Here is a 19,239-nt window from a genome sequence, read left to right as displayed (position 1 = left end):
TGGAGCAGAATCCGGAGCTTTCCCTCCTTGAACTCCACGTGGTTGGAAATTGCAGAGCCCCTCTCATTTGCCGAGGTCTCTCTGCTGGGCCTCCCAGGGAGTCTACATCCCCTCGCAGTCACCGTCCCTCTGTTTGAGGACAGATTGGACATGTCGGTGGCGATGCCGGGTCTCGGTGCCCTCAGAACCCTTCCCCACCCTCACGGCTCCCGCGCCTACAACCCCCAGAAGGCTCCGCGGAGCCGCTTCCGCCGCCGGGGCGGGCCGAGCTCGGGGCCGCCGCCGCCGTCATTGCGGACGGGACCATGTCTCGCTGCAGCCCCGCCGCCGCCGCCCGCCTGCTCGGCCGCTTCCTCCGCCGTGAGTACCGGGACGAGCCCTCCCTGCCCCGCCGCGGGGGCCGCGGGCAGAGCCGGGGTTCAGCCGGGCAGGGTTGGGCAGCGCCGGGCAAGGTCACGGCAGAGCGGGGCCGGGCGCGCTCGGCCCGCGGGCACCGGGGCGGGACATGCGGTGTCCCCGGGGATCTCCGCGCTGCTCCCGCCGCTGCTCCGGGCTCTCGCTGGGGGTTCGGAAACGGTGGGATCGCTTCCCTCGGGGTAGGGGCACGCCTGGCTGCGAGGGAGCTGTTTGTAAATGGAATGGGAAGTTTTGCCGTGGAGGGTGGGCGGCCGCAGGTGTGGGGACACGGAAAGGTTGTTCTSTGCGCTGGAGCCCCGGAAAGACTCCAAAGGGCAAGGGCCGGAGGAAGCTCATAGAGTTGGAGCTGGTCACTGCGAGGGGTGGAGGCCCCTGAAGCGCCCTGTGGTTTCAGCACAACGTGGTAAAGTTCTTTTTATTGCCAAGAATAAGAGCACAGGCCTCCATTTGTGGAGAACACGAGCAGTCCGAGACTTAATACTTCAGCTCGAAATATTTAATATGTGTTCTTCTGAACATCACACTGAAAAATAAAGTGCTTTTCCCCCTCTTTTTTTTTCCATTCCAGTGTGCTTTTATTTTGTGCAGTTAGGGCTGCATCCTCTTGAAGAGGAGACTTGTAGTGATAGAGTAAGGCTAATGGCTTCAAAGTGAAAGAGAGTAAGTTTAGATTGGGTATTAGGAAGAAATTCTTTACTGTGAGGTAACTGGAACTGGTTTCCCGGGGAAGCTTTGGCTGCCCCATCCCTGGAAGTGTTCAAGGTTAGGYTGGATGTGGTGTGGAGCAGCCTGGGGTAGTGGAAGGTGTCCCTGCCCATGGTAGGAGATTGAAACAGGAGWGCTTTAATGTCCTTTTCAACCAAAAACATTCTGTGAGATCAGTGTGGGTGTGCCCAGGCACAAGAGCATTTACTTGGAATCTAAGCAGAGGAATTTGTGCATTAATCTGGTTCTTGCAGCTGAAAATGAATGAACAAACTTTAACCTACCTCATTTCACTGCACACRAAGKGTTTTTGTCTTGATGGGATGCTGACTTGCAGGTCTGGTAACATGATCTCTCCACCATGAGCTGRTCTGAGTAGTTCTGTGGCACACCTTCTGTCCAGGTGGGTATCCGTTCCTGCCTCTTGTTCTCCATGAGCAGCACCAGTAAACGATTTATGCTGTTAATTTCTGCCACTTCAGCTTTTTGAATTGGCTCCCCTGGGCCCGATGAGAATTGGTTCTGATGGAGGGAAACAGATGGAATGTAGCACCTTCCAATTTAGCTTAATTTATACTCCCAGCAAAGCTACTCTTGGGTGCAGTTTTACATGTTTAAACTCCACATTGTTCCCTTTACAAATAGCAGTAAGAGATTCRGGGAATAGTTCTTAAAATTACTTTGAGGGGTAGAAGGGAGGAGGAGATCTAAGTGGCTCAAGAAGTATCTTTTTGCAGCTGTTCATGAAGTCTTTTGCAGGAACTGCTGCAAGATGAAATAGTCCTTCATTGGAAATGCTTGGTTTGATACTTTTTACCCTTTAAAGACTGTTGAAGCCTTAAATTTGGACTTTGTGCATACATTTTCACTAACAATTAACATCTGTTTCTCTTTGTGATTTGAAATCACGAGTTTCCAGTGTGTTCTGTTACAAAAGAGATAAAAACTGKTTTTCTTGGTGCACTCCTGAAGGAAACATGCAGGRTGTRTATCCCAAAGGTTGAAATCAGGAARTTGTGGAAATGGAGTATGAAATATGTCAATGAGTGGTAAGTGCTGCTCAAAGGTCAGCTCAGAGCACTGCTGGTGTATGGACAGAGTAAGGGGAAACCTGTGCTTGTCTGGACCCCGCCTTGCAGAGTTTTTCTAGGCACCTGAACAGACTGGAGAGTCAGGATTAGGGATTCCATGTCCTGGATGTGTTAGAAGGCTTTGGAGAGCTCTTAGATTAAAAGATTACAATAATTATGTGAGTAACCCTGGCAAAGGATTGCTGCCGAAATAACAATCCAAACTGAAGAATTCCTTAATTGTTTTTATGTCAACAGTGTGGAGGGAGGAAAGCTCACAAACCTTTCCTTGCACACATTCTTATTGGAGAATACATGGGGAAAAGCAGATTGTTGGCTTACAAGAAAGATGATTTTACTGAGGAGAGACTCTTTGATTAGGAAAGAAACATGTTGAAAGGACTGAAATTTTTCTGAATGTAATTTTCCAGTAGTCCTAGATTTGTTTCTTTGTGATGGGTGTATTGTAGGCATTGCATCTGCCCTTTRCAGCCTGACTAATTTACTTAATTCCTCAACTCCTATTTCATGGTCWCAGATAGGGTTTCCATAATTAACAGGAATTTAGCAAGGGAAGGGTGAGAGAAGAGAGCCTGGGGACTGATAAACAGGAATCCTCTGAGTGCATAATCCTCTTAAACAAAGGAGTTTTGTTCAAAAGGTATTTTGAACAATCCCTCAACAGCATGAAAACTTTGTCAGTAAGGACCATCTTCTGCTGATGTAAGTGATAACTTCAGGGGTGAATTCTGGAGATGGGCTTATGCTCCCCTGCATGTCAGGAGCTCCCCAGAACTGTTTCTGTTGTGTCCTCAGGCCTTGCATTTGTTGGCAGAGGAAGGAGAAAGGARATGGTCATAACAATGTAAATTAAACATGTAGAAAATATTGAAAGAAATTCCCAGAAGCAAGCTGAAGGTCCTTGACTGATGGAAGATAAAGAGGTGGGCCTAGGATGTGTGTGTGGAAGAAAAGACAGCATTTTAAGTAGGGCTCCTTGTACCTCCGTCCCTCCATGAGTTTCCCCTGCAGTGGCCTCCACTTATGTTTTCTAAGGCTTTCTTCTTTCTTTACTTAGGTAGTAGAAAAGAAAAGCAGTATCTTCCTTCATCTCCAATTTCTRTGGCTATTCCAGGGAGCAATAGAGGAAGAATTTCACTTACAACTTAGTCTGCTGGCAATGTAGGTGTCACCTCAGGTCCTTTGGAGAGGAGTCTGCTGTTTCACCTTGCTGTTATATTGGACTTGTTTTGTGAGCACCCTCAGATACTACCTCAACTTCCAAATTTTTAATTTTTTTGGTCTGGGGTAGATGTGGGTAAAAAGGAGGCACTTAGATTGGATTTGTGTCCATAGGAAATCTTACAAGAAGTCCTGAAAATAACAGGTTTTGAGGTTTCTGTAGTTTGAGTGAAGAAGAGATTCAGCCCTTAGTGTCTCCCTTGTCACCTGGTTTGCCCAACCCAAATAAGAAAGGGGTTGGACAAGATGACTTTTAAAGGTCCCTTCCAACCCAAACCATTCCATGATTCTCTGAAATGTAGATTGAGTTACATAGTTTTAAATGATCTTTGTGCCTGTGAGGTATTGCTGCTCAAGGATTGCCTGAAAGCTCAGTGTGAACAGTATTTAAATTCCATGTGAGCTTTAAAGTGCCTTGTAAATGGGTCAGTTTTATTTTCAACATGTAAATTCATCTGGACTTCATGATAATAAGGTATTTTGCTAGAAAGGCTTGTTAATTGGAATACACATGTGAGCTTAAAGGCTTGAGCCTATGGATTGTGAGGTTTTTTCCAGAGAGGTAAAGGAGGTGGATTTTCCCATTGATTGTCCTGCAGTGAGTTCTGCTCTTGGCTGGGTCCTTATTCCCTGGAAATGTTAGAGTAACTACCAGCAGTGTATGGTGTTGGAGTAATTCTGTCCCTCASTTTCTGATAAGGTTTCTTGACTGTAAAACAGCTGGTGTTTCCTCTRCAGGCCTATACCCCATTGCTAAATTTAGATCTTGCTTTTCAAGTCTCTCCTGAGACAGCAGGGCTTGGGTGCTTGAGCACTTTTCCTAACTGTTTGGTCCTGTACAATGGACCAGAGTAGGCTCTTGTCACAGTACATCTCACTTTTTAGCTGTGCAGCATTTAAAGTACAGGAAAGCCAAAACAAATGCATTTTGTTATTTGCATAACTTTATTTTTAAACCACAGACTGAACAGGGGTGGGGCAGAAATGAACAGTGTGCCTGGGAAAGATTGTCCAGTCTTTTATTTTATTTTTAATGTACTTTCCTAAAGGGTCTATTACAGCCCTTTGTTGGACATGGTAATATTATTTTAGAACTCTGACCTGAGWAAATGTAACATTTCCCCTGTGCTTTTGGGAAGAGTTGGATTTGGTAAGTCTTGTCCTTATGCTCTAGGACTTCATCTGGAGTCTTCACCTTTGTAACTTGGCCTGTAATTTAGGCGTGAACATTAAAATAGCATCACCAATGGGTTTGGCTTTTGCTGGTTCACAGCTGAAGAGCAAATGTTTTTTTTTAAATTTTTTTTCTCCAGTCTTCCTGAAGCAGGATGCGTTTACACCTGAACACTCAAATTTGTTCTAGTAAAATCAATTGTCTGAATGGACTTGGAAGTTGTGAAGCAAGTCCTGGGTGGAAGTTGAGACTTGGCTTCTATTTCTGACTCATACCTGCTGTGAACTTAGGCATGCCATGTCTGCTTTCCACCTGTYTCCTTCTCATCTTGTGTCTGTCCTAACTAAATTGCCAGCTGCTTGCACCCAGGACTTGCTGTTTGTGCCACGTGGAGCAGAATCCCATCCTGACCCATGCCCCTGCTGCTCCCACTCTGCTGATAACTGGGGCAAACCTTTCTGCTGTAGGCGGGGCCAGGAACAGAAATACAGAACTCTATCATGCCACTTTAAAAAAAAAACCCCAAAACTCAGACTCATTCAGCCCAGAGACTGCAAGGTGATTTTTAGTTCTTTYTTCATAAATTGCTTCAAAAATATATTACTCTCCAGATATTTGCCCATGATAAGCTGTGTCTCTCTGGAGACAGCAAATGGCTCAAATCTGTAGCCAGGCTTTTTTGAACCAGCTGCATTTTCTCTGAAGCAGGGCCATATAATAATGTAAGAGGCACATATGATTTTCAAGAGTAAATCCACATAAAGCTTAAATTCTAAGCTGCCTTTTAGATATCAGTGYCTAAATTTTTTTTGATTCTTTAGAAAATGCTCAAAAGCTTTTTAGCCTTGAAAAATATACAGTCTCCTGAAAATGGAGAATTGACAAACTTAAGCTTTCAGAAACGTTTTTGTGCAATGTTATAAATTTCTGAAAATCTGGAATGAACAGTTGAAACGGGAGTGTAGACTTGCTGTAAGGGTAGAGAAATGTGGCTGTTTGTCAGTTTGTCAACAACTCTGGAGTCTCCCTCACTGGAGATACTCAGGAACCATCTGGGCACAGTCCTGTGCAATGTGCTGTGGGATGAMCCTGCTTGAGCAGGGAGGTTGGACCAGATGACTCACTGTGACCTCTTCCAGCCTGACCCATTCTGTGATTTTTATTTTCCTTTTTTTTCGCAGTTCTGAAGTTGCTCAGTGAGAGATATGTGGCTAGCAAGCATCCCTCTCTTACTTTGCAGGTGGATTTGTCMATGATGTAGCACAGACTCTGTAAAACTTAGCTCTGAATCAGTTTAGTGTTGCCTGTTTGTTCTTTCCCCTTGCAGACCCATTTCAGTCGTTCCCTGGAGTGTTCTCTGCAGGGCAGCGCTGATGACAATTCTGTAACATCTCCTTCCCAAGGGGATCATCCTCTGCTGTCCTCAGGGTTGGGTTTCACCCAGCCACATCTCATGCCCATGAGGGATTGCCTGAGTGGCTGGGCTCAGGTAGATCTGTTCTCTGCTCTCCTGACCAGCGTTCCAGCTGTTCCTGTTTTTATTTTGCCTCTCCTTTGCTGGAGGCAGGCTGCTCTTCACCAGATGTGCCTTTGAGTTGATGCAGGTGCAGGGCCTTGCAGCCCTGCCTAGGAAGGCCAAGTCCTCACCCTCGCACTAAATGTCATTAAATGTTCATTAAATGTCAGCCTTAGACATATTTTCATGGAACCATAGAATCACAGAATGGTTTGGTTTGGAAGGGGACCTTGAAGATCATTTAGTTCCAAACACCCTGCCATGGGCCGGGACACCTTCCAGTAGATCAGGTTGCTCAGAGCCTCATCCACCTGGCCTGGAGCACTGCCAGGGATGGGGCAGCCACAGCTTCTCTGAGCAGCCCATACCTCACTACCCTTATAGTAGAGACCTTTTTCCTAATATCCTTTTWAAATGTGCTCTCTTTCACTTTGAAGCCATTCCTCCTTGTCCTGCCATTACATGCCCTTGTCAAATAGTCTTGCCCCATCTTTCCTGTGAATTCCTTTTAGGTATTGAAGGGAATAAAGTCACCCCAAAGCTTTTTCTTTTTAAGGCTGAACAATTCCAATTCTCTCAGCCTTTCTTCATGGGAGAGGTGCTCCATCCCTCTGATCACCTTGGTGCCTCCTCTGGACTGGCTCCAGCAGCTCCAGGTTCTCCTGTGCTGGGACCCCAGAGCTGGAAGCAGCTCTGCAGGTGGGGTCTCACCTGAGTGGGGCAGAGGGGCAGAATCCACTCCCTCAACCTGCCCACACTGCTTTGGATGCAGCCCAGGATATAGTTGGCTTTTGTGTGGCTTTTCCTAAGGATTTCACATGGATTTTTTCTTTTAGTGCTCTGTATTTCCTGGCATAATGAGTTCTGCAACAGCATTTGTGGTGCTTTAGGTTAAAACCCTGCAGGTCACTAAGCTAAAGTGCACTTTGCCACTTTCCTTACAAGTTTACTGCATCTTAGTCTACCTTTTTTTGTGGGGTTTTACTTTGTGTCCGTGTGAAATTGAGGATTTTCTGCAGCTCCTTAGAGAACAGCAGAAGGTGGCTGSAGTTAAACCCTGGGTTTGTGAGTGCTTTCTAAGAACAGAGTAAGGACTTTAGATTTAGCAATAGCAAATGATGTGTGTAGGCTGCTTCTGGYATGGTTTGGCTTTCTTTTCACTCTTTTGAATACAACTGAAGCAKAAAAGCAGTGTAGTACAGTTGCGTGATGGAAATGTGTATGTRCATAGATCTTAGAAAATCTTTTGCATTGTCTAACCCTAAGAAATCGTGTTGTTATAAGAATTTAATAATGCATCTTAACAAATTCTGTACATTATCAGTTTATAAGAATATTTCTTTCCTTCTTTCTTGTTAAAAGCTTTGACTTCCTAAAAAGAGAAAAAGAAAMAAWTATTCYTCCCTTGTTCAGACTTGCCTGAGTATGTATAYGGAACAGTCTGGGGACCATGATTCAGGATCTGTTATTTTGATTCCAGCTTCACTATTTACTTCCTGAAGTCTTTGTTGTTAAAGTTTTGAAAGAGCTAAAGGGGTAAATAGTAACATATTGGTGTATATATTTGGGATCCTGTATTAGGATTGTGCCTTCCAAGGTTCACTCTGTGTATAAATCAAGGTTTTTATGTTAAACTCTTGCAGGAAGTAAATTGGTYCTGATCTCCTCAAAACTATGGTGTTTGAAAAAGAATATTGCAATAAATGTAGGTGTGCACCCTATTTATATCAGAAGACCTCTCCCTCCTCATCTCAAGCTTTCTTCTTTGGTACCATTCTATGCATTTGATGTCAGCATTTCTTTCTTTTCAGCACAGATGCAGTCATTCCCCTTGGCTTTTTGTTGCCAGCATGCACTGTGCTCTTTTTCTACAATTGAAGTTGTTTTCTTCCTTCAGCAGCAGCATTGTGAGAACTAAATTGAAAATCACTCTAGTGGAGTATCTGGAGAGCTGGGTTTCCTCATGAGCCCAAATGTGTGTCCAGCAGTGATGCCACAGCTAGGAATCTGTTGGAAAAAGATCTCTTGCTGTCTTACTCGGCATTAGGTTTTTTACTGGGCTGAGGGACCCTCAAGCTCCTCAGTATTTCTTGTTTTCTGCTCTGGATTGTGCTCTATTCACAGGAGTTGTAGAACGGCCTCTGAATATTGAGATCTTAGTTCTGCTTTGTCACTTTGCAGAATTTCTGAGAAGATAAAAACATGTTCATTTGCAAATGAAAGTAGTGCTTAAGAAGTTTCTGTCTTTGTTGACAGGAATCCTAATATTAAGTACTTAATGTGRGAAATACCTCCCCTAATTTGTAGAAAACTGAGAAATCACCATCATAGGGTGAGCTACAGGTGTTTAATATCTTAGAATGACAAACATTGAATGAAGATGCAGAGCTGCTGTTGAAAACATGAGCTGCTCAGGATTTTTTGATTAATTGATATGCAGTTACTCGGTGGGGCATTTTTTGACTCAGAGTCCACCAAAGGAGTGGATTAATGGTTTGTGCTCTCTTCTCTTCTCTCTCCAGTTCAACAGAATGGAGTCAGACACTGCTCCTACACAGCATCCAGGAAAAACCTGTATGTTAACAAAAACACAAAGGTTATCTGTCAGGGTTTTACAGGCAAACAGGTATGTTWATGAATTATTTCTTCTATCATCCTTTCAGTCAGAAAATTAATTGCTAAAAATGAATTGCTAATATATGAAATGGATTATATACTGCCTTTGTCTGTGTTGACAGAAAGCTGGACTTCTTCAGCATCAAGAAAGTCCCTTCAGCACTGTGGTTTACTGTTTTTGGCCCAAATACTTGTGCACAATCTTGAAAGTTGGGTTTGAGTCATCTGTATTATAGTACTTTTCATTCTTGTTTTACATTTTGATCTTAAGAACTTTTATTGTATACAGCTAAAAGGATAGTTTCTTTGTAAAAGGATATTTGCAAAAAAACTGCCAAGACTTGACCATTTTAGAAGTGCCTCTTTCACAGATGCATTTCAATATGAATGCTATGAACTAAATTTTTGTATTTATTTCAGGTTATTTAATAATTTTCTCAGATTCACTTTTTTCCACATTTGCAGGGGGAGAAGCCTGCTTTTGTGAAACTCAGCTAGTCATGGATGAGCATGYTAATTTCTTCTATTTCACTGCAGTGTTTGTCATCTGCCAGATTTGATGTGGAAAAGAAAATGTGGCTGCTGTGTCTATGGGTGTATTAGCAGCACACAACAGAATGTCCTTTAGCATGAAACCACAGTGCTCTGTGTAAAAAAAAAAGAAAAAAAAAAAAAGCAGAACATATTAACTTGTTCCAAATGCATTTAAACCCCATCGATGTACTCTTCAAAATATCTAATTGTGCATATATAGGGAAGACTTCTGTTCTCATTGTAAATTTAAGTGCCATAAAATGCCTTCAGAATTATAGATAGAATAAAACTTTTTGGTTAACTTTATTTGCTATTACATGACTTCTAAATTTACTTGTTTTTCTCTTGTAGGGCACCTTTCACAGCCAGCAGGCATTGGACTATGGCACCAATCTAGTTGGAGGAATTTCTCCAGGGAAAGGGGGAAAAACTCATCTAGGTCTGCCTGTGTTTAATTCTGTGAAGGAGGTAATTTGCAGCAGTGACTGGAGGGCACAGAGTTTAAAGCTGCTGAAGGGCTCCTTATTTCATTGCTCACACTGGAGAGACAAATATTTGAGCCATGGATATCACAGGACAAAGAGTGAAATAGAAGCTTTGTAAGAGAGGGTGCATTCAGGGTGGTCAGGCACGAGTTTGGCTTCCACTGTGCAGTTCACAGAGTCTGGGTACATTTGCTTTATGAATGCAGCTGATTTTTGATTGATTCTGGTGTGCATGATGAATTTTTAGCAAACTGTTATGTAAGAGTGTTTATGATGGGGATGATCATGGGGCAGATCCCTTCCAGAGAGTTGTCAGTTCTCAGTTCCCTGGTTGTGTCCAATCTTCAGGGAATTTAAACTTGCTCAGATGATAGTAAATTAATGCAGATCCTTAATTCATGCCTGAGAATGGATGTATTTTTAAATGGCTTGTTGTCAAACGTTCTCTTCAGCCCCACTAAACACACGACATGATTTTTGTTGTGTCCGTTGCAGGCCAAAGAACAAACGGGTGCTTCAGCCACTGTTATCTACGTCCCTCCCCCGTTTGCTGCTGCTGCCATCAAYGAGGCCATCGATGCAGAAATGCCCCTGGTGGTGTGCATCACTGAAGGTATCCCCCAGCAGGACATGGTGCGGGTCAAACACAAACTGGTGCGGCAGAATAAAACCCGGCTGGTGGGCCCCAACTGCCCCGGAGTCATCAATGTAAGTGATCTCTGGCTTTGGTCCAAGGCTGAACTGTTCCTAGTGGTGGTTTGAATGTTCCATCTGACTTCTCCCACTCTTTCCTTAGCCTGGAGAATGTAAAATTGGTATCATGCCTGGTCACATTCACAAGAAAGGAAGAATTGGTGAGTTTTTGAATATTTATGCGTCATSTAAAACACAAGTTTAGTGTTCTAATGTTCTTCCTTGTGGGGCAAGGCACATCTTGCCCTGGAGAGAGTTGRTAACACTGTGGGACAGCTTGTCTGTCCTCAGTTTGTACATAAATTTTGGCATTATCAATCCTGAAGGCCAAAATGAGGAAGTCTTCTGTAGTGGGCACAGGGAACTGATGGTGCAGACAAAGCAGCTGGGAATTTCCTTAGGTAATGTGATTGACTTGGTATCCTTAAAGGAGAGTCTGGAGGAAACTTCCATTTTTCTTGGGATTTGAGAGCACTAAGTTCTCTTACATTATTCCTTCCAACAGCTTGGCTCCTTAGGACTGGGATCCTACACTTGTATTGATCTCAGCATTACAGCAAAGAGAGGAGACTGCAGGCAAGTTTATAACACGATAATTTAGACACCTATGAAACCATCACAAGTGGAAGTGACAAATATACCCAATTTTCAGGCAGTGTGGTTAGGGGCAGAAAGGCAGTGATTTGTTCATAGACAGTGTTAGTCACATCCCCTGTGTGTAATGAGTTACACACCCTGTTACATGCAAGTCTCTTGTCCTGACTTTTATCAGCTCCTTGTTGTAAATTGTAGGAATAACAACTTGATTTTTTTTTTTTTTCAAATAATGCAGTTCAGGACCTGCAAAGAAAATTCTTCCAAAATACACATTTGTACTCAAGTAGGGCTTCAGAAACATTCAGTAGACAGCATATGCTGCTGTTGCCTGTCAGGTAACCAGCTTCACAGTAGTACCCTTTATAACATCACCAGTTTTTTTGATGGGAAGTGTGTTTATTGTGGGAAAGCTTTTTCAATGCTGTTGAGCTACAGGGACTCCATGCAGTTTTTCTACTATGAGGAGCTGTCTCTGCAACTTAACCACTTCTGACTKGAGAATAGACTGTACCTAGGGAATGCTGGAAGATGTGTTTGCACTCATGTTCCTCCTCCAGCTTTCACAAGCGCCTKTAAACCTGGAATTGAAAAATCAAATGGCTGCAATTATGTCCTTTATAAAAACCACTGAGACGTTGGTCTACGACTATAGAAGGTAACATCAATGAATGTTGCCCTGAGCTCCCTTCTGAATCAAACTTTGGTTCAGATTTTCTAAACATAYAAGAAATGTGTTGCAGTCACAAGTTATTAGAATCTGAATGCAAGGCACATCAGATGCAAAAGAATATTTAAAATCTTGARTCCAGTAGCTCTGTCATTGCTGGAAATGTTTTCAATGGTATCCAAGGATCAAGGAATAAAAAAGTAGCTTTGCTCCCCTCTCAGTTTCATCTMTCACTGTGACCTTTGGTGATGTGCTCCCCAGCTTTCTATTGCTGTGAGGCATCCAAGAAYCATCTGAATATACTGTGATGCAAGGTATAAAAATAGCCACAGTCTTTGGACTTTCATCTGTAGCTTCTCTGAGGCAATCTGATCTTAATGGTAAACAGGGAGGCCTTTTCAAACATAGCAAGAAAAAAACCCTGTGCTAGAACACATCTGAGCWGGCCAACAGTATAAATAGTTGATAAAACTAAGGGCTGTTCGTGGTGTATTTTCTCCTCTGTTCATGCAATGTATGTACTATATTCCTTGTTAGATGGAAGATGATGTTTGTTTTTTCTGAAAGCCTCTCCTTTTGTAGTGTTAACAGAAGTCTTGATTTGAAAAAATTAACAAAAAGACATGCAAATATTTTACCCCTGCTGTAAGCTCTGTGCTACCTTCCATCCTGAATTTAAAACTGGCGTTGTGATCTCTTGTAATATGGTAATGTCAAAACCAAATGTGTTCTGTAGAGCAGCAACAAATATCTTAATAGTGATAACTTGCGTTTGCACAGCATTTTTGTGTTCTTGAGGATCTCTTGTGTGCCTGGCCATACTGGGGRTGTGATTAATACAGAATTCTCTTATTAACTGTTGAACTGTGACTCTGTTTAAAGTCCACTGCATCAGTTACTTCCATTCAAGATAAGAAGTATCTTCTTCTATTTTTTTCAGTTTTTCTTTCCTGGTCAGGCTTTAGTGTGACAAAAAATGTTACTGACTTCCTGGGTAGGTTTAGTCCATTGACATTTAAGTGTCAAAGGGTGGCAACCAAGAAATAGTACAGATAGAATTTTACAGAGTTTTGGCAAGGACAGCTGAAAAACCTGGAATCTCATGTCATGTACTGGGGTGATTTTCATTAATATAAGAACAGCTGCTTCTAATCACACGCTGTGTTAGTGCTGAGTTTGTTTTCTTTTCTTTCCTCAAGGTATTGTGTCAAGATCTGGAACCCTGACATATGAAGCTGTTCATCAGACAACACAAGTTGGCTTGGGGCAGTCTTTCTGCGTTGGTAGGTTCCCTCAGAATCACCCTGTTGGACCTAGACTAATCTGCTTCTGCTTGACAAGCATAAATCCAAAATAAAGCCTTTTTACAAGTGTAGAATTTGCTGAATGGCAGTTTTGTTGAGAAATGAGATCACTAGGTGCTGTGCAGAGTATAGCCCTTCTCTGTTATCAGTTCCACATCAGGTTAATAAAAGCCTTAAAACCAACTTTGAACAGAGAACTGTCAGCAAATATGCCAATTTGGAAACAGGCTGCACCAAGAAGTTTATTTTTTTTTAAAAGGATAAGGCATTCTTAGGCATTTAGTTGGCTGTGTTAGACAAATTCAATTTCCTGACAATAAAATTCTAGAGCTKGGCTATTGGTCCTGCTGTGTTCATAATATTTTGTTTATGGTTTAAAAGGTAAACATTCAGATATCAGAGCTTTCTGTAAATTGTGGGGGAGGTATTTGAAGTAGGAATTTGATACCCTGTGACTTGTGTAGAGCCTTCAGAGCTGCCTGTCTTATGAGCCTTTGGGAGTACTCCTCTTGCTGAAATTTCTTTTGAAGCCTCAGTCATAAAATGCAATATCGTTACCTTCACCTGCACTTTTTTTGTGGTTTCAATTTTTTTTCAGGGATTGGAGGTGATCCTTTCAATGGAACTAATTTTATTGACTGCCTCGATGTCTTCCTGAAGGATCCTAAAACTGAGGGGATCATATTGATCGGGGAGATTGGAGGAAATGCTGAAGAAGATGCAGCAGCATTTTTGAAAGAAAATAATTCTGTAAGTGTTAAACACTTTGCTACCAGACACCTTCATAGTTAGCCAGATTCGTTTGCCACATCAAGGAAAACTCAGTTCAGTCTCTCATCTCTGTTTACAAAACATTCAGATGGTATGGTTTTTTAAAAGAAAAAGTTGTAATTAAGAATGTTGTTCAGATTAAATCTAATGGTTGGACTTGGTCATCTTAGAGGTCTTTCCAACCATATTCTATGGTTCTGTGAACTGGAGAGCAGTGTCAACTTTAGATTTTTGTTCCTGTAACTATTTTTAGTGATTTTTTTTTTGTAGTATGCATGSATGTATAGAGAGATTTTAAATTCCTATTTGCTTCTGGTTTATGATGATTATCAGGAGAGAAAATATTCCACACTCCTTTGTGCTGTCTAAGCTGTTTGATAACTTTGCCTAGCTAGTTGATATCTAAATAAAAAATACAAAATGAACAATCTGCCACCTGGAACTGCTTTTTCACTCATCCTCCTTCATGTAACACATTTTTCTCTTCCAGGGCCCCAATGCCAAGCCAGTGGTGTCCTTCATAGCTGGCCTGACAGCTCCTCCGGGCCGGCGGATGGGCCACGCTGGGGCCATCATTGCTGGGGGAAAGGGGGGAGCCAAGGAGAAGATTGCAGCCCTCCAGAGTGCAGGGGTTGTGGTCAGCATGTCCCCTGCTCAGCTGGGCAGCACCATCTACAAGGTTGGTTCTTCAGAAATCAGCTCATCCAGAGCAAGAAGCCACTTCTGAGAGAATACGAGTTGGGGGTACTTCCCTTACTCAGATGCTCTGTTGCTCTGAACTTGCTTAAACATTAGAACTCTATTAACTGGACAAAACTCTATAGACAAATTATGAAATRACTGCATAAAAGATACGTGCACACAGTTTTATTTAATAGTGTTTTATAGAAAAGTAAACGCAGCAAAATAGAGAAGAGATTACATTCTGCTTTCAAGCGTGGCAACTTGTTGAAATTGTTTTCTGGATGCAAAGAGCTTGAATTAATTTAAAATATGAGAACATTATTTCTAAATAGGGTGTTTGAGGAAGGGGAGCCTTGGCATTTAATTCAGAGTTACGGTTGAATATATACAGCTGAAAAACTGAGGTGTGGAATGGGATTATTTGCATTTTACTTAATTCATATCCAAAGAAAGGGATTGCTTCACAGCTAGAGGACATGCATAATTCAGCCCTGCTAGGTATTTTTTGTTTCCTSTGGTGACTGTACAGTACAGCATCTCCACAGGTTGCTGTGGGCTTCTTCCCTTCCTCTGTTGTGCTTTTTCTTTACTAAAATGAAAATCTTTCTTTTGTTGCTTTCTGGCTGGAGTCCTTTACTGGAAGGATTCTACTGCAGTTGTGATGCAGAATTGGTGTTTATCAAGCCCATTATGCTGTGCCTGGGAGCAAATGGTTCCTTGACAGCATTGCAGTCTGGCTCTGACTGCAGTCTGGCTTTCCAGAGCTGGTTTCTTAATGTGAGGTGGGAGAATGGTTATTTTTCTTTCCCCTAACATGCACGCTTCATGCCTTTTATATTTTAATTTTTAATACCAGTTTTTAGTTCTTAACATCAGATTTGCTRTGATAAATACAAAGTAATTTGAAATAAAAGAGTAATAGGAGCATTTTCTGTTTTCCCCACTGGTAACATCTGTGTGCTCTTTGCAGGAGTTTGAGAAGAGGAAATTGCTGTGAGAGAAGACACTTTGGAATACTGTCTCCAAAACACCAGTGCAGCACCCGGCCTCYGCTTACCTTTTGTCTGCTAATCTTCAGTTGCCCCAATGAATTGACACTGGTCAATGAATTCGACTTGGAAGCCAYAAACCTCCTGGCTAAACCTGTTTCGATGTCTCCTTGTTTCAGACGTTGTCACCCCATTGTAAATCACAGCAAATTAATAAATCTACTACTCAATCTGATCCATCTTTTGAATTCCTGAAGCAGAGCCGTTTCTTCGGTCAGCACAAACAAAATCTTTTGTAWCTTAAGCACTGCCCCTTTTTAAGGTAAAGTTGCTTGTAGAGCTGCTTTTAAGGATCAAGGCACTGACTTTATGCAGRTAACCACACTTGGCTTTATTTTTAAGAAATCCAGTCCTACTTGTTCGTTGCTGGCAAGTACCTTTGAACAACAATAGGCCAAAGTTTCCGTCCATTAAACCAAAGCTGCTGGATCTGAAGGGATTGCTGTTGATCCACGTAGCTGGATATGCCTGAGGTCCAGACTTTTTCTTCAAGGCTGASTAGCCAGGCACAGTGCAGTCCTCTACTTGCAAGGAATTCTGTTTGTTGTGTATAGAGATGGAATTGTTATTGATAAAAATTAATATAATTTCATATGCAAAATATATATTCAAAATTGTCTGTAACKATGAAGAATATTTGGTCTTTAGCTTACATTATCCTAATTTACACTTTATCTTAACTAGCATTGCACTGCTCATGTTCTGAAATTCAAGTAACAATGGGACATAGTGGAGAATTATTATTCTCTAGAAAATAACATATTAAAGTAACTTTCTTGTTAACCACTCCCAGCACTGTAATGGAAACCCCTCTTTTTTTTTTACTGTGGATATAGCCCAAGTATTGTGCCTATAAATGTTGCGAGTTTTATCAGGATGGACTAAACCCCAGATTGCTTTATATAGAGGACTGAAAGTTCATGTAACCTGGCACTTGTTTAAAGCTAACCTTGTGTTCCATAAAGGTGCTGTTACGAAAACTCGTGTCGTTATTTATTTAAAGCTGTTCTTGGTTTTCCTGCTCAAATCCCTGTGGRATTTCTCTTCCTGAAGCAAGCAGGTGTGTCAATACTGACATTTGCAGCTCCTAGAGCTAAGCCCTGATGAAGTGCAGAAGGGCCAGGTCCTGTCTCTGCACTTGATGTATGGTCTGACATCAGCAAGGTGGGTCAGGGACACACAGACCAGGTGCTGCATTGTTCACCTTGGAATGATTTACTCAAACGAAGCTGACACCTGTCACTGGACAGCTGAAGGCAGGATTGAGCAGTAAATCATTTGGTAAAGGTTATGACAACAGATGAGGTTTTTTTTACCAGATCTGCTCAGTTTGCTGGTAATGCCTTTAATCTGGAGCAGAAAGACCGACGGGTGCCCTTTAGAGAAATAGCAGTGCTAAACTGTCTCAGTCTGTGCAAGAGTGCAATTCCTCAGCTGTGAGTGTCAGGAAATTGCAGCCAGTTTTCTTATGAGCCTGATAGGAGCCTCTGATAATCAGAGTAACTCATTGTCATGCAGTGCTGGTGCCCTTTGGGATGGGCAATGCTCTGTGATGAACTGCCTCAATGTCAGCCTTAWAACAGATGCTTTTCAGGCCAGCTGAGGTGAAGAAGGTTTCCTGCTAGGGATTGCTCCTTGGAAGCTCTTTCAGAGGCACCAGCTATTTTAGAAGACAGCCATGAACTCTTAATGGTTGCTGCACCCTGAGAAAGTGTTTCCTTCTATCTTGAAATCTCAGGATGGGTTTAACAATTCACCCKTGGTTCTGAGGTTTGCTGCAGTGTCCACTGCTGCTCCTCAGCAGCTGCCTGGAGCTGCTCCAGCCTGGGGCTGCAGTTTGTACCAACCTGGAACTGGTGTCACCTCACATGGGGAGGGCCCCTGAACTTGTCTGATAGAAAGTCTTGGTCTGAGCAGTTTTCTCTTGCTGCCTAAAACATGTGCACTTGACAAATACCAGCTAATTAATGACAGCGTCTCTTTGGAAAACATATTCACATCTGTTTAGTACCATATGTTGTGAATAAATATTTTGAGCAATSTGATCTGGAAAATTGTTTATTTATTTTTTTTTTAAAGGCAAAACTTAAATTAGTGTTGAGCCTTAAACCTATTGCTACTTTATAACCTAGTAGTTAACCTATATAACGTTAACCTGGTATAACCTATAACCCAGGGAGTTTTCATGTGCAAGAGAAATACTGCCAGTGTTGGTGTTCTCTCATAACATTTTATGAAATAGTCCTTTTTGTGTTTCTTGTTTACACTTCACAGTGGCGTCAATCCATAAATAATTTTCACTTTTGAGAGATGAATTCTGGAAGGTCATTTTGGTGAGGGAAATTTATTGCCATACTGATTTTGTTCAACAAAGAGAGTAGGATGTAGAGACCCCCTTGGATTTTTTTTCTCTTACTGGACAATATTTGCCTTTGGATGATCCCTAATRCTTTCTATACTTGGATCCCCTGGTAGCAGCCAAGTGTTAGTGCAAATTGTGCCAGAAAACGCCAGAAAAAGACACATTTCAAGGGGTTTCAAGAACCTTTGACTTCTGTACTGATGGGTTCAAAGCAGTGGCCAACTTGTGATGGCCAAAGAACAAGGTCTTAATATTGTTGAAACTGTGAAATGAAGTCTTGTGCTATAATATAATAAAATAATTTGCTTAGTTTACCATCACCTTGCCTTTCCTGCTGCCTGTTTCTGGTCAGGATTAGATGGCAGCTTTTCCCAGGAAGGGGTGTCTGATACCAGGGGCAGGGGCCTGCAGGTGATTTTGGAAGATGGCAGCAGCAGATTCCAGCTGTTTTACACATTGGGCTGTTCCTCATGGAGCATCTGTACAGATCTGGGAGTGCCTGACCCAGCCTCTGGCTTTCTTCACTAGAAATGGCTGGTGAAGAGGGAAGATTATCCAGGTCTGATGTTCTCCACCGAAATTTTAACACCAAAAAACTTAAAAGACTTTTGAACATCAACTTGCAGCACTCTGGTAGCAATTAAATAAGATTTATGCTACTGGCCTTATTATATAAATGTTTTTCCTGAGTTATTGAATAAGCAGTTAAACTATTTATCAGGGATTATATCCCAGTGCAGGGTGGTGCAGTTGGTCTGTAATTAAGGCTACAGGCATGATCCTGTTTGGAATTTGCTGTTTTATTTACATCCAGCCTTTGCTCTGTGCAGTCCAGGGCTCTGACAACTCTTCCGAAAGGGCTGATTAAGGTGAGTGGTGGGGGAATTTCACAATGTAGGGTAAATAATGCACTGTCCTGAAATTAKCTGCCTCTTCCTCCTTTTCCTGTGTGGGCTGGATGATGAAACATGGAGCTCTGTGACTAAATGTGTGATGGAGGTAGTTCTGTGATACAGGGATTAAAACCTGTTAGGTACCATTTTTAGGGAGAGGTTACTTCAGGATATCCCTCTCCTTGTATSTCTGTGAGTTTGGTTTAGTGTTGAATTGACCTGAAATCAGTATCGGCAATTTTGGAAAATTTCTTCACTCAGAAATGCTGAAACACTTAAAATTTTTGAAAGGAATTTGTCAGCTCATCCCATTTGAACTTGAGGTGCAAACAACATATTTTCCCAGAAGTGGAAATCCGAGAGTTTTGCTCAAGTTAAAAACCTCAGGGAACTTGCTCAAAATTGTGCCAGGATTATGTTTAATTTTTTTGCTGGGTTGTTTTGTGTGTGTGTGTGTGTG

General features: G+C 42.1%; 1 protein-coding gene across 1 annotated transcript; it reads left to right on the top strand.

Annotated features, from left to right (window-relative positions):
* Positions 1 to 251: 251 nt before the first annotated feature.
* SUCLG1 (succinate-CoA ligase GDP/ADP-forming subunit alpha) lies at positions 252 to 16,504 on the top strand. Its single transcript, XM_057390505.1, has 9 exons — positions 252 to 360; positions 8,647 to 8,750; positions 9,626 to 9,742; positions 10,255 to 10,467; positions 10,556 to 10,613; positions 12,916 to 12,999; positions 13,619 to 13,770; positions 14,282 to 14,470; positions 15,446 to 16,504. Exons 1-9 carry the CDS (start codon positions 306 to 308, stop codon positions 15,470 to 15,472), a joined length of 999 nt encoding a protein of 332 aa, XP_057246488.1. The 5' UTR covers positions 252 to 305; the 3' UTR covers positions 15,473 to 16,504.
* Positions 16,505 to 19,239: the final 2,735 nt, after the last annotated feature.

The sequence above is a fragment of the Malurus melanocephalus genome, unplaced genomic scaffold, assembly GCF_030028575.1.
Source record: "Malurus melanocephalus ecotype Western Australia unplaced genomic scaffold, MMel_1.1 scaffold_27, whole genome shotgun sequence".
Taxonomy (NCBI): domain Eukaryota; kingdom Metazoa; phylum Chordata; class Aves; order Passeriformes; family Maluridae; genus Malurus; species Malurus melanocephalus.
This window is presented reverse-complemented; position numbering and strand designations above follow the sequence as displayed.